The sequence below is a fragment of the Danio aesculapii genome, chromosome 23 (assembly GCF_903798145.1).
Source record: "Danio aesculapii chromosome 23, fDanAes4.1, whole genome shotgun sequence".
NCBI lineage: Eukaryota > Metazoa > Chordata > Actinopteri > Cypriniformes > Danionidae > Danio > Danio aesculapii.
The window spans coordinates 48,565,584-48,589,161 of NC_079457.1; the positions used below are offsets into that span (position 1 = coordinate 48,565,584).

At 38.4% G+C, this 23,578-nt stretch overlaps 1 protein-coding gene across 1 annotated transcript; it reads right to left on the reverse strand.

Annotated features, from left to right (window-relative positions):
- Positions 1-1,771: 1,771 nt before the first annotated feature.
- slc34a2b (solute carrier family 34 member 2b) lies at positions 1,772-21,893 on the reverse strand. Its single transcript, XM_056449128.1, has 13 exons — positions 21,865-21,893; positions 20,816-20,868; positions 20,575-20,712; positions 19,687-19,815; positions 16,704-16,847; positions 16,374-16,485; positions 15,717-15,912; positions 15,086-15,181; positions 13,692-13,812; positions 10,680-10,847; positions 8,716-8,832; positions 7,199-7,323; positions 1,772-5,328 (listed from the first exon to the last, which is right to left on the reverse strand). Exons 2-13 carry the CDS (start codon positions 20,862-20,864, stop codon positions 4,807-4,809), a joined length of 1,917 nt encoding a protein of 638 aa, XP_056305103.1. The 5' UTR covers positions 20,865-20,868; positions 21,865-21,893; the 3' UTR covers positions 1,772-4,806.
- Positions 21,894-23,578: the final 1,685 nt, after the last annotated feature.

A 23,578-nucleotide genomic window follows, 5' to 3' on the forward strand; every position in this document is an offset into this window, starting at 1 on the left:
GGGTTTTTGTTTTTTCAACAGGGAAGAGTACTGAAAATTCATACTCAAGAAAAAGCACCATGACAAAAAAAAAATTGTGTGAGGTAAACTGTACTTAAAGTAAAAATAACCCAAGGCAACCCTGCTGAAAAATCCAGCTTAAACCAGCCTAGGCTGGTTGACCAGCCTGGTTTTAGAGGGGTTTTGGCCATTTCCAGCCTGGTCTTAGCTGGTCAGGCTGGAAAATGACCAGCTAAAACCAGCTTGACCAGCCTGGTTTAAGCTGGACATAGCTGGTTTTGGCTGGGCTCCCAGCCTGGCTAGGCTGGTCAAGCTGGTTTTAGCTGGTCATTTTCCAGCCTGACCAGCTAAGGCCAGGCTGGAAATGGCCAAAACCCCTCTAAAACCAGGCTGATCAACCAGCTAAAACCAGCTAAACAGCCTAGGCTGGTAAGCTGGTTTTTTCAGTTGAGAAGTCTTACGCTGTGAAAATCACTCTATATTCTGCAGATTATCTTACTACAGGGCTGTTTTGTTTTTAGTGTTTACAAGTATGTCAAATGATAAAGTGAGAATTTAATGTGAGAACATATTACATTAATATATGAATGAATAATACGCCGAAAAAAAGCAGGTTGTGACTCGGGTAAAAAAAAGAAGTGTAAACAAACTACAAACATGGCGGACGCGCGAGACCAACCGTCAAGTAGAAAATCTTCGCTAAAGTTGCTTAAATGCTTAATAATTAACATCTAGCCAACTGGAAAATATTTTAATCACGTTTTCTGTTATATTTCATCTGCAACTACAATACTGAACTTATATAAAGACGTTTTTGGACATTAACATCTGAATGCATCTGAATCCAAAGACCTGAGGAGATTTCTCCTCATGAAAGTCTCGTGAATGGGAGATTAACCTGCTGCTGCTGCTTCTCCAATAAGGTAGGAAATTAAATATATCAGAAATGTGGATGAGTGACAGGGCTCGTAAAACTGCAAGATAACGATCAGTTAACTAGGAAGTTGTATGTATGTCCCAAAGCTCGCATTCTCCTCTGTTACACACCCAAAAGTATATACATTTCCTGTTAAAAAAACTACATACTTGTAGGTAGTATAAGTATGCGAAATGGGACGCAGCAAGTTCATGTAAGCAGGACACTCTTCTGAATCCGTGTCTCCCGTTCAGTTCCTGCCCTCCATCTGAATTTCGCACGTCACCTGAACCACGCGATAAAGATAAACACAGATGGCTATTCTAGTGTATACTTCTGCCCTCTGCTGGTGTACAGGCAATGTGAGAAAACAAATGGCTTTGAACATCAATTGCTTTAAAATCCTTATGGAAGTTTGTCTTTTGGGTGAATAAAAGCATTGTTGAGGCTGAACCAGTCATTGAGAATTATCAGTCTGTCACTTCAGTAGGCTAAATTCATGATGTTATTAAAGAGTTATGCATTTGCACACTTATTGGTAAAAATGAGACTCAAGGAACTGTACTTCACATCTGTATATCTATTTCCCGAGTTCAGTGTGTGTGTAGTCTGAACAGTGTTTCTAATGAACAGTACACTGTTTGCAGCTAGTGTGTCATTAAATGGCCTTCGATAACACTCCAAAACTCACCCACAGACACTGATAAGCAGGCAAGAACTCAAACAATACGACACACATCTCTGACTCACAATGCGAATCGATAAGGGACATGTTGATAAGGAATAAATGAAGTAGGTCTTCAGGGAAACAACAGGACTTGAATTGCACAAGTTTTTCAGAGATCAAATCAATCATTTACAGTATTAAATATTTATTCAGAGACCACATCTTACATCTGAAGAGAAATATATCATCATGAAGCTTACAAAACGCAACAGTACCAACAATACATTTAACCCCTGACCTGTCACAGCAGTTTTTCCTATATATATAGTTTGTCAAGTTCAGGTTTAGACAGATTTTATTAAACATGCACTGAAAAACTTCCACCTGTGTGTCAGTTAGGGAGTTAAACAAACTCAAATTTTTAAGTTTACAAATAACAACATACAAACACTAAAGATATCTTTGCATAGTTCCAGATATTGTGCAAAATGATCAAGAGTCTGCATTGGTGTCGACCGGAATGAAGGCAGGATCAACCTGTCAATCACACGAGACCCACCAATAGTAAACCACAACACGAGAAATCAAGCCCCGCCCCCCACATTTGTTCTAGCTCAAGCAGTTTTGCTCAGATACGCACGTTACAGCAGATATACATCATGCAGACTGCTAATAACGCATGACTTTCCCAGTGCTGCTGCATTAACAGGAAGTTAGGGCATGACTGTAGTCCTGAAGCAGTACACATCATTAGGTGAAATGGTCATTTATGTGCAAATTAGGGATGCACGGATACCATTTTTTTGGAACTGATCCAGATACCAAAATTCTGAGTATCGAGCGAAACAGATGCGATCCCGATACTGTGCCGTTTTTTTTTAACATAACACAGTTTCTATAGCTCTGGTGCTAAACTCAAATCTTCTATAGTAAAAATAACAGACCTATAGGCCCACTGTATATGACAGACGGCACAATATAACTAACAACATGATGCTTGCTAAACTATGGGCTACATTATTGGAGCATTCATTATATGTATCTGATCTGTTGTGGTCCAGCTTAGGTTTCCTCTTTATTATTAAGATTTTTCTTTGAAATCTGTAATAGGCTACCATTATTGACCCCAATCGTTGGTAAAATAACCAACCTTTTAGCAAAGCCTGAAATTTTCCTGCAGGTTTGACGCAGACTAAACTTAAGCCGTCTGAGGCCAGTTTTACTTAATAAACATTCCTTCGCCTACACTCGCCGCGAGTGAGACGAAGAAACCGAAAGCATGTCTGAACAATTATTTTTGAAAAGAATCTCGTTTGGTATAATTAGTTGGTTATTTCAGTGTATTTTTGTAGGTCAGTTATCCACAAAATAAGCAAGAATATTTGAAGTGACGTTCAAAACAAGGTCCACTTGTATGCGTCAGCGCACAATCTGACAAACTTTTCAATTAAAAAAAATGATAATATAAATAAAACTACAGTGAAATATTCAGTTTCAGAGTAGCCTATATTAGGCTAAATCATTTTCTGTTATTGACCATCCATACTGCACTCGTCAGGTTAACTTTTATTAATTTAAATCAACTACTCTGGCCACAGTAAGCCAGGCTTTGCAAACTTTTCGCAGCACTTAAAGTACTCATCTCGGAAGATTAAAGCTACGGTCACACTGGACTGATCCTCGATTGGTCTCACACAGTCAAGTGATGCGATTTCGCAGGTCAGAGTTCACCAAGCTTGAACTCTGCACCGCAGCGACATGCGAAACTTGACGCATGACCTTGCGTTTCCGGTCTGACGCATTCGCGTGCGTATGAATGGAAGTCTATGGGAGGAAAAGTCAAGTGTGACCGCAGCTTAAGTCAGTCGGAAGGATGAGAGAACAGAAACTTATTGTGAGAATAATTTTACTGAGCAGCACATGTTGCATCTGCGCAGCACTTGATGCATCACTAAAACAGCGCGCAGCCCTCCGGTACCTGCGGACACTTCCAAAACAGCAGCGCAAAGGGAAGAAATCAGCGTGTTGAGGATCTGTCCAATGTATTTAGCCTTTTCTCATTTAATATTTCAGGTAGGCCTACTTTGTGTGTGAAGAGCAGGTAATAATCTTCTCTACTCCAGTGTTGTGAATGCGATCGGCTGATCTAACACACACAGCGCAACATGATTTAGAAACCGCAATCAACTCCTCGTTGCAGGTCAAAATGAAGCCATTTAATGCTAAACTAAATGTATTTCTCCACTGATTTAACCTAACAGGAACAAATGAATGGAGAATTTAAGCATGCAAATATTCATCTGTGCTTCACATTAAACTGTAGAATGGCTTCAGAACATTTGGGATACAGTAGTCCTACATGACAACTTTCTAGTGCCTTATACCGTCGTGGCTTTTGTTGGCTTATAAATTACACAGAACACGTTAGCACACGTGCAAGATCGGATTTGGATCAGTACCAGCTGGCCGATACCCGATCCAGCAAAAATATGCGAAGTATCGGTGCATCCCTAGTGCAAATGGTTTCAAGTATGATCAAGTCAGTCATCTTTATAATCCCAGATCCAGTTATGGTGAAAAAGTTGATGAAATCAATTCTGCAGCAAATTTTGGGATTAATCTTTATTATATTTATTAGCGTTTAGCTGCTCTACACTAGCTTTAGGTGCTCTAGGCTAGTTTTATCAGCAGACTGCGCTCTAGGCTAGTATTTAAAGTAAATGGCCCTCTAGGCTAGTGTTAAACAGCAGATGGCGCTCTAGGCTAGTGCTAAACAGCAGATGGCGCTCTAGGCTAGTGTTAAACAGCAGATGGCGCTCTAGGCTAGTTCTTCACACACTCAAATGCTCAAAAGGAAGAGTGCTTGTGCGTTCGGCTGAGTCAGTCACTCTTGTAACATGCTTTCTACCTTTCCTATCTTTATTGATTTTAGGTTCATGTTGTATTGGTAAAGAAGTGAATGAAAGCGGAGTAGGGCTATTCGTAAAGCACTCAGCGCCATCTGCTGTTAACATTAAGCTCCGGATTCAATACGAATCGTAATGCAGTTTGAAAAATCTCAAAACTGATGCAGGATGGATTTCTCAACTGATGTTGTTCGCCACAGCTCTAATCTCAACGCAGCTTTATAACCAAACTAAAAATCAATAGCAGCTTAAAAACACGATGCTTCACCCTGCGATCATCAAAACAACATACATAAATTAAAAGAGTCCATGTAGTGTTATAAATGTGTGGCAGTCACTTTAACCTCATCCTCTATAGCGAGTGCTGGATTGTCGTACATCTCCAGGCTCCTGTTCTCCATATGGGTTTTCTCTTCATTTCTGCAGCATTTACAGCAGCAGCAACAGCGAGTCCTGCAGAAGCTCATTCCCGCTGTCACCACTCGGTCCCAGGGCTTCATGGAGTGCAGCGGTTTGGGCAGAAAATCCCAACTGCGGATAAACGAGGGCAGAAAACGCGGGCATCGTTTCTGCATGACGTTTACCACAATGACAAAGATGGCGAACACCAACACTGGCACCCCGACGCCAACTAGGACCTGCCATCCAGCGATGGAGAGTCCCAGGACGGTCAAGGGAAACAGCAGAAAGCAGAGAATGAGGTACAGGCCTGCAAACCAGCGGTATTTGGCCGTGCGGTTACCCAGAGCTTTGGCCAGTCGAATGGGCACACGTGTAAAGGGGATGGGGTACCACAGCAGGATACCAGCGATATTGAAAAAGAAGTGACACAGAGAGATCTGGAGGAAAACACAAATGATACGAGGCATTACAGCACCACTAGAGGGCGCACATTCAAAACATATACAGTTGACGTCAGAATTAAGCCCACTGTAAACGATTTTAGAAGATCAACATTTGTAATCATAAGTTAACTCATTTCTAATAACGTATTTCTTTCATCTTTGCCATGATAACAGCACATAATATTTGACTACATATTTACTAGTATTCAGCTTAAGTGAATAAAAAAAACTGCTTTTATTCTAGCTAAAATAAAAACTCTTCAGGAAAAATATAAGGTATATGCCGAGCTAGTGTTGTTCCCATACTGATAAACTTCCGGTGACCTGTTATTGTGAGTTTTTTTTCAGCATCGATGTTGTAATGTAATTAAAATACAATCAGTTAAATAGACTTTGGCATTTGTTCTGTTGCTCTAGCGTGAACTGAGACAAAAGCTATTTACTCGCACGCGCCCGTCAGAATCGGCAGGCTAGCGCAGAAGCTTTATTGAATATACTGGGGTAAAACAAAATGTTCATACTTTACATATTCCCCGCCATGTCTTTTAATTTAACGCAGTGCTTCTTCTACAATCTGAGACACACTTTATATCAGATATCACTCAGCCAGTGGAGATCGCTGATTTTTAAGAGAAAACCGACCTTAAATGCACCAATTTTGCAATTGTAAACAGTTCACCAGAAGCGCTTAACTCAGGTTACTGGCAAATTAAAAGTCCTACTAGCATGCTTCGGCATATACTGTATTATATAGGAAATGCTGTGAAAAACTCCTTGTGAAAAGGTGAATATAAAATGTATAAATAGTTTAAGTCAAAATTAATGTAAACATGAAAAATGCATTATTTACAATTATTTTAAATACATACATGCAGGTCAAAAATTTATGTTATAAAACTTATTTAAAATGCAATATAGCCGTTATCGTATATTAAAAGCAGGATACCAGCGATGTTGAAAAAGAAATGACAGATCAAATGGTCAATAAATATATATAACAGTGTACTGTGGGTATTTCCATAATTGTCCACCACAGTGTTGTCTGTGTTTCAATTGTCATCAAGATGGAAACCAAGAGCAACACAAATGGATGTGAAACTGCAGATGATCCGGTTTAAAATAATTAAAGAAATAAATATATAATAAAAAGGTGCTTTTCTCCATGTACAATTAGGTGGAAACATTTGGGACGCTGCAAGTTCTCAACAAAACGTGTAACACCGTTTATGATTTAATAAAAAAATAAAAAAATAAACAAACACATCCTCACATAAATAGTGCCTTTAAAGGGGTGGTCCACTACGATATCATATATTAAACTTTAGTTGATGTTTACTGTAGCTGTGTGAACATAAACAACATCACTTAATGCAAGACGCTCAAAGTCCAATGTAAAGGGAGACATTGGCTTTTACAGAGTTAGCTTAGCAAAGCCTACAGCGAGCAAAGTTTGGGGACTACAAAACTATGCATCCAGGTTAATGAGGTCTTAAACGCTCATGTCAATGCTAAAGAATTTAGCTACAAATTCATATTTATCTGGGGCATGAAGCTTTTCCTACTGACGTGGAGCTGATATGCGAATCACAGCACATTATGTTAGCTGACCAATCAGAGCCTCTTGAGGGCAGGCTTTCAGACGAACTAGGAAATATGACAGTGGTTTTGATGTTAGCGGAGTAGCTGTATATAATCAAAGATATATGAACAAATAATGTGATTTTCTACAAATGAAGCATGAGCACAAATTGCTTTGCATCTTATAAACACAACCAAGCCTTAAATACACTGTGGACCACCCCTCTAACCAACACCATAGCATAGTTAAATGTAAAATAAGCTAAATAAAGGAGCAATGCCGCACCTGTAGTGAGTTGGCCAGTGTTTCTCCAGGACTGGCCATGGCCGCCAAGATAGCAGTGGTGGTTGTGCCGATGTTGGAGCCCAGTGTGAGTGGATACGCTCTCTCCAAACTGATCACACCGATACCTGAAGAGGAGGATCACAAGGCATATTCTTAAAGTACAAATGAAATCAAAACTAAATATACTGATGTTAACTTGCATAGCTAGTTTTGTGCTGAACAATTCATCAGTGCATGTCCGTAAGAATAAAACAACAGTTTGCCCTTGGTCTCTTGAATTGAAAGCTGAAAATGCACTTCCTGTTTGTTTCAGTTCAATTCTCAGATTAGGCCTCTCAAGGGTTATTGGGCGGGGCTAACACCTAACCACACCCCTACAGCTGTCAGTTAACAACAAACAGAAATGGTGAGGGGGAGGAGTCTGTTAGGTTGTAATAACTCTCCCCAAACCCTTCTCCATCTTTCCCCACCTACTTTACCACATCCAATCAGCTCGCAGTAGAAAAAACAAGCCACGCCCACTGTTTTCTCATTTAATATTACATTTCTCTAGGAACTGTGTCACAATACAGGAAAAAATTAAATGGTTGACGTTTCCGGTTCATGTGGACTCTAAGCTAACAATGCCCAATGGAACCTTTTCACACTTCCACGTTCACAAAGTGGGAGTCATTATAGTTGGGTAAACACAGTGGTTACTGCTGCTAAAGTGCACGTGTTTTCACACTACCTCAAAGATTTGCTTGCCCTTAAGTTGGGAGATGTCATCTGACTTGTAGAAATGAAAAAGAATGTTCTTGGAGCTTCATATGATTACATTTGAACCACTGAAAACACATGGACTGTTTTGACTAGGCATGGGCCGGTATAAGATTATGACGTTATGATAACCTTGGATAAAAATTCACGGTATTGTGATTACTGCTCATGTATATATATATTTATATTTATTTATTCTTTTTAAATCTCTGGGTAAAAAAAATAAAATAACTTTTTCCCCCTTTGAAAACAATATATTTTATTTTTTAAAAGATTTACAATATTTTAGAGCAGTAAACATGTCAGGCTAAATAATTACAATGAATCATGGACTTCTGCGGTCTTCATTTGTTTGAACACAGATTTCTTTACAATTTAAAATGGCATCTTTGGATTTTTTTTTACAAACAAAAAAAGTAAATAATTTAAAAAAAAATAATAAATAAATAAATAAATAAATAAATAAATAAATAAATCTTACTCATACCTTAGGAACGGTATTACAGAAAATTTTACCGTGGTATACCTTCGAAACTGTTATCGTCCCATGCCTAGTTTTGACAAATGTTTTTGGAGTTTGAACCTCTCCAATTTCATCTAAAATATCTTCATTTGTGGCAAACAAATGTCTCGGGGAACTGAACTGGCATAAGGGTGAGAAATTAATAACAGCTTTCATTTTTGGTTGAACTAACCCTCTGTGTCAACATTTTAGCAGGTTCAATCAGGCATGTTGGTTAAAGCGTGTGTCTACTGACCGACTAGAGGAGTGATGGCGGAGGTGAAGACGGAGCTGCTCTGAACAATGAAGGTCATTCCGGCTCCCACGAGGATGGCCAGGTATCCTGTGACCCAGGCGAAGGGGAAGGGGAAATCTGACAAGAGGTTAAAAAGAAGTGTTAGAACTGGCTTTAGTCAAAATGTACAAGCTTAAGTCAAACACGCATGCAGAAGTTTAGGTCAGTGGGCTTCCCATTTTTCAAGATATTTTAAATATGTAAATCTGCTAGCCAATCAAACCAGTGAGCTGGTACGGTCCACAATTTGGCACTTCTATTCAAACAGGTTCAACACAGAAAATTAATCCTGAATCGTGAGGTTTTATATGAGGAATTCTAGATTAGATAAGTAGAGCACTGACGAAAAATCATTCGAGACATTGATTCTGCCATTTTAATCGATTCTAGGCTAGTTTTTAAACAGCAGATGGCAGCGCTCTGGGCCGCCGTCTAAAGGGCGGACGGCGCTCTGGGCCGCCGTCTAAAGGGCGGACGGCGCTCTGGGCCGCCGTCTAAAGGGCGGACGGCGCTCTGGGCCGCCGTCTAAAGGGCGGACGGCGCTCTGGGCCGCCGTCTAAAGGGCGGACGGCGCTCTGGGCCGCCGTCTAAAGGGCGGACGGCGCTCTGGGCCGCCGTCTAAAGGGCGGACGGCTCTCTGGTTCAATGTTTAGCAACAGACAGCGCTCTGGGCTAGTGTTAACGGCAGATGGCACTCTAGGCTAGTGTTGCCATTCTAGGCTCATTTTTAACAGCAGAGGGTGCTCTAGGCTAGTGTCTAAAATGGCAGAGGGCATTGTCTGTTGTTTAAAAACTAGCATTAAACATTAGCCTAGACTAGTTCATTTTAGATGCACTCCAACTACAAAACTGTTTCAATCCATCGAAACTTTTACATTCTTTCCAAATACAGATATTCAAGTCATCTGGTGAAACTTTATGCATATCGCATTTGAGAAAAAAAATATTTTTATTTTTTATTCAGATATTGTGCGAAAGTACACGATAAGTAAACATTCAACTTGAATACTGACTTAATTGAACATGATGAGCCATAATAAATAAATACAATTCTGGCCAACGTTCCCTTTTATAGGTGGACCTCACAGAACACTACAAAAGCTTCATTTAAAAAATTAAATTAAAATAAAAGTCGGACTAATATTCCTAGAATTTAATGTGACTGTAGCAAGGGGCCTTGTTAGGCGTTTAAATGCAACATTGCAGGAGTATTCGAGCCGTTGTTAGTAAGCATGTACCCGAGTAAAGTCTGAAACCAGCAGCACCTGCACATAAACAACCCTGCGGCGCTCAGACATACTCCGGCCATTTACTGTTCCTGTTCAGCTCATCAGACAGCAGGACTGCAGCACCTGCGCTGACTATCATATGACAGGACACACTCAACACGGGAAAGTGATAAGATCCAGCTCCGGGAAAGAAGAATTATTACACGAGTGCGTTTTTAACGGAGGGACAAAAGTGTGTCTGTGTCACAGTGCAAAAGTTCAGTGTTGACGCACATGAGGCAGTGTTGTTAATATTATCAGTTAACTCTAATGTTATCTTGGGGATGTTTTCATCCACTTTGGAGTAATTTTAAGTCCACAACTTTCTCTGGGTTTCAGGAAATGGGATATTTTTTGGTGTCAAATCTTATTTTGGTACATGTTTTGTGAAAATGCTTTGGAATTTTTCCAAAAGTCAATACACTCTGGGCAAATTGACTGACCTTTCACTATGTTGGGGGCTGTTTTTGCCCTATTGACCTCCATTATCAATCACATTTAAAAAAAAAAGACAAAGAAATGAAAGCATACAATCATCCATGTGATTATCAATGGAAGTCAATGGAGCAAAAACAGCCACCAACAGAACCAAGTGGTAGTCAACTTGACCAGAACAGTGGAGATTTTGGTCTGGTGATTAACCCGAGGCCGACTCACCCGTGTTGAGCACTTTTTTGATGATGACGGCCACCTGACCCTTCAGCATGGAGTTCAGGAGTTTGACTATGAGGATCAGGCATGTGCAGAGAGCCAGCAAAGACAGAGCCAACAGGATCAAGCCCACCGCCAGATCAGGCAGATCCGCGAACACAAACATGTGCGTACCTGAAGATAAAGCAGAGAAACACTTGTCATGAGGAGTGTGTTCACCAAAGGAGAAAGCAGAATAAGGCTTTATCAAAACCAATTCAAATATATTGGAGGGTTTTTCCTTAACTTTCCTTCCTTTACTTTTTTTTTGTTTGTTTTATCTTGGCTGATTTAATGATTAATTTCACCCGGAAAGCAAGACACTAGCTCGGTTTCCATCCAAAGATGTGTATTAGATTCATGCACAAAACTAGAATATTGCATAAAACATTAACAAAATAATAGACTTGTATACTTCGTATCTTACGCTTATAGTATTATATACCGCTTATATTATATACCGCTTTTTTTTATATATAACATATATAATAATCAATTTAAATATTCATTATAATAAAAGTAAATATATTAATAGTAATAATAAATGTCAAATCACTGTAATTAGCTTGCAACCTAACAAGCTATATTTTCAATTTGGTCAGTGACCATTTACACCAGTGGTCCTCAACCCCCGGGCCACGGACCAATACCACTCCATGGATCAACTGGTGCCGGGCTGCACAAGACTTCATTAATTATTTCAGCTTTATTTATTATCGGAGTCTGAACCATCTTTTATTTTGAAAAATGAGCAGATTCTCTTGGTTACAGCTCAGTCACTTGAGAGCCAAAATTTAACCCTCAAGCTAGAAACAGACGTCTTTGGAAAGTTTCTTTGCTAAGGGGAAAAGGCCCAGTGAATGATCAGAAAACTGCCAAGGAATGGATCCACAAAACACATGTGGACTGGTTGGGCATACTCCCATAAATCCTCAAGCACCCTGGTGAGGGTATAGAGCTGGTCCAGGGTACCACAGCCTGAATGAAAACCGCATTGTTCCTCCTGAATCCTAGGTTCAACAATTGGCCGCATCCTCCTGTCCAGTACCCTGGCATAGACTTTCCCAACAACAACAACAACAACAATTGCAAAGTACATTTTAAAATGAACAATTTATTTATTAACTTAAATTATTAAAATATAATAAAAAATGAAAGCCCTAATATTCCATAACTAGGACAAAAATAAATAAATAATTAAATAAATAAACAAAATTATTCCTTGTCTTTTAAATTCCTGGAAAAACCTTTTGAAACTCCTTGATAACACTAACTTGATAACTGGAAAATAAAATTTATTAATATACTAAATTAAATTCCCTGACTTTGATCATGATACGAATACTAACAACAACAACAACAACAACAACAACAACAACCTGAATTTCAAATATCTGTAAAAGTCCTCTTATAATCTCATGAGATTTCAGAAATTCCACATATTCAGCTAAAAAGCTCTTCAGTGTTGTGCTGGAGAATAAATGTCTCCTACATGTTAGATGACCTGAGGGTGAGCAAATTAACAGAATTAAAATTTAGGGTGCCCCGCTGACTGAAAACAAGATTCACAAACTGCAGGAACTGATGAAAGGCGTTCCTTCAGGAGACTCGGTCACAGTTGAAGGACTCCTGAATGATTAAATACTCAAACTCACTCAACCAAGGCCGAAGTCTGGAATTTCAAGAAGGAATCCAAGCCCCAGCACTGATTTAAATCCCCCAAAACTGCCCCCGGAGCAGAAGTGCTGCAGGCAGAGGGTCTTTGTTCGGGTGCACTGACCCCAAAGAAAAGCCCTATTGAAGACCAGGAGGAGAACTTCTGATTTTAAGAGAATTCATTGTCCTCGTGGCTGTTATAGTGAGTCCAGTTTCATGGCTCTCAGCTCTAACAAGTCAACTCTGCAAGGAAATGGGTTCATTTTTGGCTACGGTTGCTGCAGGAAGTTCCTGTGAGTTTCATTCAACACAGTTTGTTTGTTTGCCTGCAAGGGTAGATTTAGTAATTTGGGGGAAATGAGCAACTCTAGCCATGTGGCCAACAGTCCTATTTTATTTAAAACTAATTCTCTCTATCTATCTATCTATCTATCTATCTATCTATCTATCCATCCATCCATCCATCTGCATGTTTATCTATTCAGGGTTTCTGCAGGTTTCATCAAGTCAAACCTGAGACTTTAAGACCCTTTTAAAACCATTATAAATTAAATTTTAGACTTAGAAAAAAATCCTTTGTGTGTTTAGCCCTTTATAAATCGCCAGGTTAGGCACACACAGAAATAAATTTTCCTTCAGCATGGTCCCTTATTTATCAAGGGTCGCCACTGCCCAACGAACCACCAACTATTCCAGCATATGTTCTATGAAGCGGATGCTTTTCAAACTACAACACAGTACTGGGATACACCCATACACACACACACTAGTTACCAATTCCCCTATAGCGCATGTGTTTGGACTGTGGGGGAAAGTGGAGCACCAACACAGGGAGAACATACATTCTTCTACAAAGAAACGCCAACGGACACAGCTGGGAACCAGTTTAACATTGTAAAAAGTATATTTATTATGGAGACAATAGCATAAAGATATCAAACGTATACATTTGCTGGCTTTTGGTCCAAGTGGATTGAGCATAACTCCAATTAAACCCAATGCATTTCTGTTAAACCAATATAATATAAAATAATAAGTTTTATTGAGATGTATTGAATAGACGTCAGCCTGATTGGGAAGCTTTACTTGGACATAGGAAAATTAGAGCAGTTCAAAATAATAAGACCTTTAACAATATTTAGCACTTTACTGTCAAATATTTTGTTTTTGAAATTAATTTTTTGTTTTATAAATAAATAAAATATAAATAAATATTTCCTATCATAGATCCAAACACTTCCGATGAATCTTTTTGCTAGTACCGAATAATCATTTCTAAAAGGAAACCATCGAGTGTTGATCAAACACAGCAGAAACGCTTACATTTCTTCAGGTAGATGGTTTCCGTTTGGTTCTTTTGGGTCCAGACAAAGTCTCCGTCCTCCCAGCACAGGGCGTCAGAAGTGCAGTTGGCGATTCCCGGGACGGTCACGTTCACCAGGCTCTGAAACAGACAGAAAATGCTCAAAAACAGCAGAGGATAGACAGAAACTCTTCATCCTGTCCTGTATCTTCTGTATTAGGGTTGCATGACACTGGAAAAATGCCATATTATTGTTGAGTATTGAAATTTGGGCTGCACGATTAATCGAAAAAAAAAAAAAAAAAGATTGCGATCTCGATTAGACCCTACACAATCTTAATTCAGCTTTTCTACGATTCATCTAATTATATTTTCAAGATCAGGAGAGAAGCGTAAAAGCGGACGCACAAGTCTTCACAGCAACATGGACGGATATGGACACCTCCAAATGGCATCAAGCGTCACATAATGTATTTATAAAAGGAATAATTCATGTCATTTCTGTTTTTATGTAATGTAATGATGAATTAACAAACAGGACATTTAAAGTCTGTTCAAGTCCACAATTCCAAGTCTATACAAAATTTAGCATTTTAACCAACAGTAGAGCTACACATAGGCCCATTATTATTGTTGTTGTTTTACAATATGTTAGAGAAATACTATAATACTATAATAATAATCATCATCATCATCATCATCATCATAATAATAGCCTTCTCATATTACTCTACAGTAATTTACATCTACAGAAACGCGAGAAAATCTTGATTCTCATTTTAGCCAGTCATTCTCAATAGCGCATCCCTAACTGAAATAACAATATTTCTTAAGACATAACATTTCGTAAGGTTTACCATTTCTGGATTTTTTTTTTTAAACCACGGATTAAACTTGAATTTAGATATTTGTACATTTTAAACCTTTAAGTTGAACTTGTACTGAAAAAAATGCAATGCTGTGAATCAATAGATTTGCTCTTCAGTGTTTGGACTTTTAGTAGTAAAAATTAAATCACTGAACTTAACTTCAATTCTGTAAACTGGACTGACGGTCAAAAATGAGGTTTTCCACATCCAGAAGCTGGCTGTTATTATAATCTATAGTGTCACACTGGCAATGCTTATCTCAAATTAAGCTGCACTGACGACATTTACAAGGCTTAATTTCAATTAACAAGCTGTCTTTTATTGCAGCCGTCTACGTAGACAGCAAGGGAAGACACTAGAGTTATAGATAATGCATGTCCTCTACCTGAAGAGTTTCAGGAAATTAGATCATCAAAAAGAACAACAGCTTGGATCTCTTTCTAAACACCATTTCCTTGTGTTCCCAGTCTTATGACAGCTGAGAATCAAACAAGCCTCTGCACAGTGAGGTTTTGGATCCAGTAATCCAGTTTCAGATTTCTCACCGTAATTTTTTCCGTTTTACACCAGATCTTGATCAAACTTTTGTTTCGGGCAGCAGGGTCTCCAGTGGCAATGTCACGGATCACAGAGGTGTCCAGCTGGAAAAGAAAAAGAAAAACGGTGTTAAGTAAATATGGTCAAGTAGGAAATTCATTAACATCACTACACACACGGGGCTCTATTTTAACGATCTAGGCGCAAAGTCTAAAGCATTAAGGGCGAATCTGAACCCACTTTTGCCTTATTTAAGGATGGGCTTATTCTCTCAATGAGTTCTGGGTGTGTTTTGAGCATAACGTGCATTCAACCAATCAGAGTCTAACCTCCCATTCCCTTTAAGAGTCGCTCCATGGTGCACTTGCCATTTACATGGCGACTTTAAGTGTAAAAACTGAACGCTTCACTAGTGAAATAAGGTAAACAGAGCATCTGCAGCGCGAGGATAAAGAACAAGCCTCCTCCATTCAGCCTCTTTACTTTACTCCATTACTTTGGTGGAGTAAGGAAACGATGGAAACTCACTCCACTGAACACATCTATTAGCCCACATATACAGACTTCAACTGTATGTGTTCTAGTAGCCGCCACTCGGTGACGCCAGAGATCGGTCATAAGCACAGATGTTGATCTCACCTCGATGATGTTCTTGGTGAGCGGCTCGGTGATTACTTTCAGCAGGTCTGGAGCATCTGCGCCCGTCTGGATGTTGAAGGAATCGATCACAAGTTTGGTGAGCCTGTAGAGCATCCCTGAGGCCACTTCCAGAGGCAGGAGCACCAGCACAGACAGCCAGTTGAAGAAGTCATGCACCGTCGCCCCCGCAAAAGCCCTGAGAGACACCAATGACAAAATTATTATTATTTTATTTTTTTAAAAGGGTTTAACTTCTTTTCAGCAGCTTCTGTTTTACTTGGTGATATGAAATTCTTCATCAGCATTCATCCAAGAACCTTTTCAAATTTCCTCCAAAATTAAAATTAAAAATAAAAACGGCAGAAATAAAGAAAATGCATAATGAAAGAACAAAATGCAGAGAGAAAACAGACAAAGAAATTTCCTAAATGCATTTCCATCAAGTAGTTAGAGTGGCTGACTGTAGTATTGGTAACCTAGCAACCAACAGTAAACAAGGCAGCAATAATGGAGACAGCTGATTGGCCATGTGGGTGTAATGTTCGCTAGGCCAATGTTTATTCAGTAAACCTCCCATTATTTGCATTAAACCTTCACACAAGTGCAAAGCTACCTCATGGAAGTGTCAAAGTTATGCTATTTCTTTAGTTTGATTACCTGCGAAACTCATTGCGGTCTCCAGCTTGCATCACGGCCACGATAGTGTTCGTCACTGAAGTGCCGATATTTGCACCCATGATGATTGGCACTGCAGACTTCACCTCCAGCACTGAAACGAACAAGAGAAATGATGTACACACTTATCTACATCAGTGGTGATCAAAGTGGGGCACTTGACCCCCGTCTGTGATGGGGTGAGGGGGTTGTGATTGCCATCAGCTCTTCAGAGTTTTGCTTTTACTCCTGGGGAACGGCACGGCAACAACCTCAGTTTAGGCAGGCCAGTTTGTGTTTGAGTGCATGTGTGAGTGAGAGAAACACACTCACATCCAGACGACACCATGCTGACCACGATGGAGGATGAGGTGCTGGAGCTCTGGACCAGAACCGTAACCAGCACCCCGATCACCAGCCCAGCCACAGGGTTGGACAGCACCGCATTATCCTTAAAGATGTCCCCCGCTGCCTTCCCTGCGCACAGACGCAACACAGCAGCAGAGTTATTTCTGCTCCATGATAACAGCACACACACCACTTATTAACCAGGGTTAACTGGGGTGTGTGAGTGAGTGTTGATAAGCTGCCATCTGTGTGGACCTAGTTAACTTTGACATACAATAGATCAGACACTTGAACATGTCTTTCTCTGTTTGAACACAGTTTATGGTGTGAAATATGAGTAATATCATTAAGCATAGTTCTTCTGAAGTTGACAGTTGTGTAGATTAGAGAGTACTGATTAGATCTGTAGTTTAATATTGTGAAGTATTTAATATATACTTTGCTCTATGCCAAAATGCACTTTTAGTTTTGATTAAAAGTGAAAGAATAAAAGTCCAAAGTTTTGACCTTTATACTACTGTGTTGCAGATTGTACGCTATAGTATTTGTTTTTAGCTTAGCACAACTTCAGCGCTACAAAACCAAATGAATTGTGAAGTTCAGAGAAAGTGAAGTAGGTCTGTGTTTTGATAAGCTGCCATCTGTGTGGACCCAGTCAGCTTTGACATACAATAGCCCTACTGAAAAAACCAGCTTAAACCCGCCTAGGCTGGTTGGCTGGTTGACCAGCCTGGTTTTAGAGAGGTTTTGGCCATTTCCAGACTGGTTTCCAGCCATTTCCAGCCTGGTCCAAGGCTGGGGGATGACCAGCTAAAACCAGCTTGACCAGCCGAGCCAGGCTGGGAACCCAGCCAAAACCAGCTATGTCCAGCTTAAACCAGGCTGGTCAAGCTGGTTTTAGCTGGTCATTTTCCAGCCTGACCAGCTAATACCAGGCTGGAAATGGTTGGAAACCAGGCTGGAAGTGGCCAAAACCCCTCTAAAACCAGCCAAGGCTGGTTTAAGCTGGATTTTTCAGCAGGAAGATCAGACACTTGAACACATTTTTCTGTTTGAACACAGTTTATGGTGTGAAATATGATTAATATCATTAAGCATAGCTCTTCTGAAGTTGACAGTTGTGTAGATTAGAAGTACGGAGTAGATCTGTAGTATAATATTGGGATGTATGTAACATCCCTGCTGAAAAAAACTGCTTAAACCAGCCTGGTTTTAGAGGGGTTTGGCCATTTCCAGGCTGGTTTCCAGCCACTTTCAGCCTGGTCAGGCTGGAAAATTACCAGCTAAAACCAGCCTCATTTAAGATATACATAGCTTAGCTGGTCGTCTCCCAGCCTGACCACCTAAGACCAAGATGGAAATGGCTAAACCCCCTCTAAAACCAGGCTGCTCAACCAGCTAAAACCCAACCAACCAGCCTAGGCTGTTTTTTTCAGCAGTAATATACTTTGCTCCAAGTCAAAATGCACTTTTAATGTTGATTAAAGTGCAAGAATAAAGTAAAACGTCCAAGTTTTGACCTTTACACTAATGTACAGCATAACGTTTAACATTAGCACAATTCCAGAGCTACAAAAACAGACTTCCAGAAAGATAAAGCTGTGAACTTTAGAGAGTGAAGTTGGCCAGTTACCGGTTACCTCCGACTAGCTGGTAAAGCGTGCTAACGTTAAAACAAATCTCTGATTTGGATGAAAAAAAAATGGCCTCAGGTTTTCCCCTCTTTCCAGCTCAATTTAATTAATATGGTATAAATTATAACTCACCTTCCTCAAAGATTTGCTTCGACTGTTGATCAAAAGTGAAAAAAGTACTAATGTCCAAGCGTCGATCTTCACACTAACTTAGCAAAGTAACTTTAGTTTAGCCAAAGAGCATAGAAATCACCAAGAGGCGACACTGTTGCTATTTGGGAAACAGTTACCAGATGCCGCTAGTGTCACACGGCAGCCATTTTGGAATGAAAATTCCAATAGAACAACAGCACAGATAACTAACGTTAGACAGAAAGAATTAAAATATTGAGTTAATTACGAGTTAAAATGAGTACACCCACTTTGAAAAGTGACATTTTATACACAATATCCTAATGAAAACACAATTTCCAAAATGTTGACAAGACTAAGTTTAATACATCTGATATCTAAAATATCTGTTTCACATATAACATAAAAGGTTAACAACATAACTTAATTACTTTTTTTTTGTTTTACTTAAATTAGGGTGAAGCAAAAAGGAGCATACACAACAAAACTTCATTTTTTGTAGTTTGTATGGCCTCTATAATTTTTAACGACAGCATTAAAAATCACGAATAAAAAAATATATATAAAAAAATAAGATAAATTTGGAGAAAGTAGCTTTTAAATAAAAACTCAGACTTTTTTTTTAAATACTATATACTATTATAATATAATACTCCAACAAAATGTAGTGTCAATCTGTAATCAACATCCCATTTTGAAAGTAATGTTAATTTAACATGTCAGTATTAATATGCATTATGCCAGTGCGTAAACTATTAAACGAACAGTAATTTCACCTAAAAGTGACAGTTCCAAGAAAAGTAGTTTGATTAATATATTAAACATTAAGTCTGTAAAATAAACTATTTTTAAACTAATATAAACTAATAAATATATGATTGTAAATGTTGTATTGTCGTCTTTCAGGTTGTATTTCAGCTTTGATGCACTTTTTAAATGAATAAATAAAATACAAAGCAACTGCTGGCCATCGCGAAAGCAATAAGATCCAATGGACGACCGATCGCTTTCACTCCAGAATGGCGGAATCGCAGAGCTGTTGCTGGGCGCAGCTGTTGCAATGGAAGGTTCTATTGAGTGTCGCCTCTTGGTGATTCTAAGCTCTTTGATTTAGCTTAGCACAATCCCTGCGCTACACAGCCAACTCCAACAAAGGACTTCCAGAGAAAACTTGGAGAAAAGTTGTGAATGGAAAAGAATACCTCCGACCAACTGGAAAGCAGAGCTGAGGATGTCAAGTGAGCAGACGAACATGTAGAGCAGGCCGATCAGCAGCAGCAGCTTCAGGACAGAGGTGCAGACCCGCAGGACCTTCCCGCGCCGGTCCAAATCTGCGGGAAACAGAGAGCCTTACAGCGGCCACTCACCCGCCCCAAAAGATGGTCTTATACTCGCACATTCCGACTTTCTACTTAGTAAAATAATTTCATAACAGTATTCTTTGCAAGTCCTAAATAGGAAAATCGTATTGTAAGTGTCTGAAGAAGGTCAAGAAGCGTCTAACAGTTCTTAACGCATCTTTTAATTAACTTTCGCACGGTGAAGGTCATAGACCGTAAACATACAGTCGGTTTTATATTCACACATTCATTAATATTTAACAGCGACATGGTCCCCATATTGTTTATAATGCTAGTATTGAATAAATTGGGTCTGAAATTTCGCGAAAGTATGACTTCTAAACAACAAAGGCACCATTTAATTGAGTGAATGTTGATAGTCACTGGCTGATAATATAGCAGCATGCTCTAAATACAGATCATATGTTGTATTGTGGTGTGTGATAGTGTTGATTGTGTAAGTTAATGTGAAGCAAAGCGAGTCTGCGCACTCGTGGGGGTTTTCCTAAAAAGGTCTGGGTTTTTTTTAGGAGAGCGGAGTTCGTTTCGGGCGTGTACTCCCACTTTTACAGTCCAACCTTATGGTCAAAAACACCGTGAAAAAGTTCATTAAAATATCAAGTTTGAACTGTTAAACGCTTCATGACCTTCTTCAAAATATCACAATATGATTCCGCTATTTAGAATTTGCACTACTTTTATAAATCAATATTATTTAGGAGAAAGTATAAAACAAACTTTATTTCTTACCTGACCACTTCACCCCGGTGTCCAGGAGCTCCGGCAGCTCCCACGGGTCCACCTCTTCCTCCTGCTCCCACTGCTCCGCGGGCCAGGAACTGAGGGTGCGAGTCGGGGTTTGGGGCTCATGTTTGTCCGCGTCTGCTCCTGGAGGAGAACCAGAGATTCAGACTGACACGCGGCTCTGCAGAAGCGCACAGGCGGAAGGAAGTGCGCCTCTGAGCAGACGCGGATTTATAGCAGATCCTACCGAGTTCCGGTGGCGGCGAGGCGGGATGAGTCTCAGCCAGAGGAGCCATTAGCCTGTATTTACAGAAAAAAACATACTAAATTATATTTGGCCAAGATACGATTTTATTTGTGTCACTTTAGCGATTCATTTATTTGTATGTTTGTTTGTTTTTGTGTAATTAGTTTGTTCTAGTGCTGGGAAAAGATTTATTACGATTAAATCACATCCAAAATAAAAGTTTGTATATATGTGTAGATATAATATAGTGTAAAACCCCAAAAAGTTAACATAACTCAAACCCTTTGAGGAAACCGATTACAACAAACCATTTAAGTTCAAGAACTACTCCTAATGAGTACTGTGAACTTAATCCATTTGAGTAAATGAAGCAATTTGAGCACACTAAAACCCAACAAATGAAGAGAACTCAAACCAACTGAGTACTGAAAAACCTATTAACTAAGGTTAACTCAAACCGATTGCTACAAACCATTTGAGTTAAAAAAAAAAAACCTGATCTATAAGAGTACTGTGAACTTAATCCATTTAAGTTGAAGTAATGAGGTATTTAATTAACTCATTATCTTCAACACTGAGTTCAAAACTCTTTTTATATAAGTAGAATTAACTTTCAGTAAATTTTGAGCTAACTACACTCATTTCATTTAATAGAGTTGACACACACACACACACATATATATATGTGTGTGTGTGTGTGTGTGTGTGTGTGTGTGTGTGTGTGTGTGTGTAATGCATATGTACTATGTAGTACATACAATTTTGTTATATAAATATTTAAATTTATATATAATTTGTACATATATATTGTCAAAACAAGCTTATATTCCTATATTTGGGATGCAATTAATCTTTGCTCATCACTACTTTGTTTGTTTTGTTGAGTAAAAAGTGGTTAGAGAGTTAGACACAGAACAAAACTCTCAAGCTAAAATGTTTTATTTCCCACGTTTCTTTCTCATTTAGAAAGCAGTGATTAAAAACATTGACCATAAAGTTAAAGGCATAGTTAAACCAAAAATTAAAAATACTCTTGTCTGGTTTCTAACCTTTATATCTTTTTCTGTGAAGATTTTTTTTGAAGAATACAGAAAGTCCATACGGAAAACAAATATTGTCAATGGTTACAGGTTTTCAACATTCTTCAAAACATCTTCCTTTTGTGTTCAGGTCTGCAACAAGAAAAGGATGAATAAATTATGACAGGATTTTTATTTTGGGCTGAACTATCCCTTTAAAATGCACAGGTTAAAGTAAAAGTACAGCATGTCAGGTAAATTTAAGCAAAAATAGCTTTAGTTTAGATAAAAGATTAGAAAAGAATGTTTAAAGGCTATAAATAGTTTAACATTCTTACCATTCAGCCCCAGATTTGGAGCACTGACTTGAAATTTTATATATGATATATTGATATATAGCTTGTCAAGAAATGTTTGGTTTTTATGTTAAACAAAACATCTTATTTCGATATGAGTGATTAAATACAATAAGCAGTTTAAAAGTGAATATTAAAAAAATATCTTATTTAGAAAGCAGTGATTAAAACTATTAACTAATTATTTACATGGGAAGATCAAGCATTGATTCAACAATAAACAGTTAAAAATGTACAAATGTAAACTTAAAAATATCTTATTCAGAAGTCATGCAGGGATTAAAAGCAATAAAATGTTCAATAAAAGATAAATGAAGAGTTCAGATGCAAAAACCTCTAAATACCGTCTGAAATGTTCTCCTAAAATGAGAATTTTTCTCAACCTCATGTTTATGTTCAGTTATTTCACTTGAAAGGCAATGAAAAGAACTTATCCGTCACTAAAATATAAAATTACTGAGCCAACACACACGAGTTAGACAAAAATATTAACTTAGGAAGAAAATATCAAATGGCTTTGAGAGGTTTTTGCATCTAAACTCTTCAAATATTACCATAAAATATCTGATTTAGAAAGCAGTGATTAAAAAACAATACAATTTATAGTAAAATGTCTATAATTACATATAATCAATTTATTTAGAAAGCAGTTTTTAAAGGAATAAACAGTTAAACTTGTCTAAATATAAACATACAAAGGTCATATTACAATCCATGCAGTGATTAACATATTAATATAAAACATCTTATATAGAATACAGTGATTAAAACAGTAAAACAGAGTAAATATTAACATTTAAACACACTATTTACAAAACAGTTTAATAAAAAAGATCTTATATAAAGAAATAAACAGTTTGATGCAGTAAAATGTAAAGCAAAGCAGTCTCACCAGTGTTTATGCTGGGTTATTATTGTGCTATACTGTCTCTCAGCTTTTACAATGTGTTAATATCCCTCACAGATTCTCTGTTTACTGATATAAACACTGAGCAATCTGTCAGCAGACCATTTACACATCAATATTTCCAGCACCAAATGAAGTAATAGTTTAATCAGAGTTATTTCCTCACACTCCTGATGAGACACGAAACACACTCAGAGACTAAGACAACACCCAATGCTCGATATACAAGCAGAATCAAGACGTCAAAGTAAAAATGTGAACACAAAAACTTGTGTCTTATCTAGAGAGCGCTCAGGGACTAAAAACCTAACCGCTTAAAGCAAACAGCACACACTAAAGTAACTGCATGTTTAAAAGGTTATTCAGAAGGCAGTGTTTATGAAAGTAACTATGTAAATGTTAGCAAAATGTTAGCAAATCCACACACGCCGCTCTATTAAACTGTAGGAGTAAAAGCAGAGAGATGTTTCTGTTCTTACCT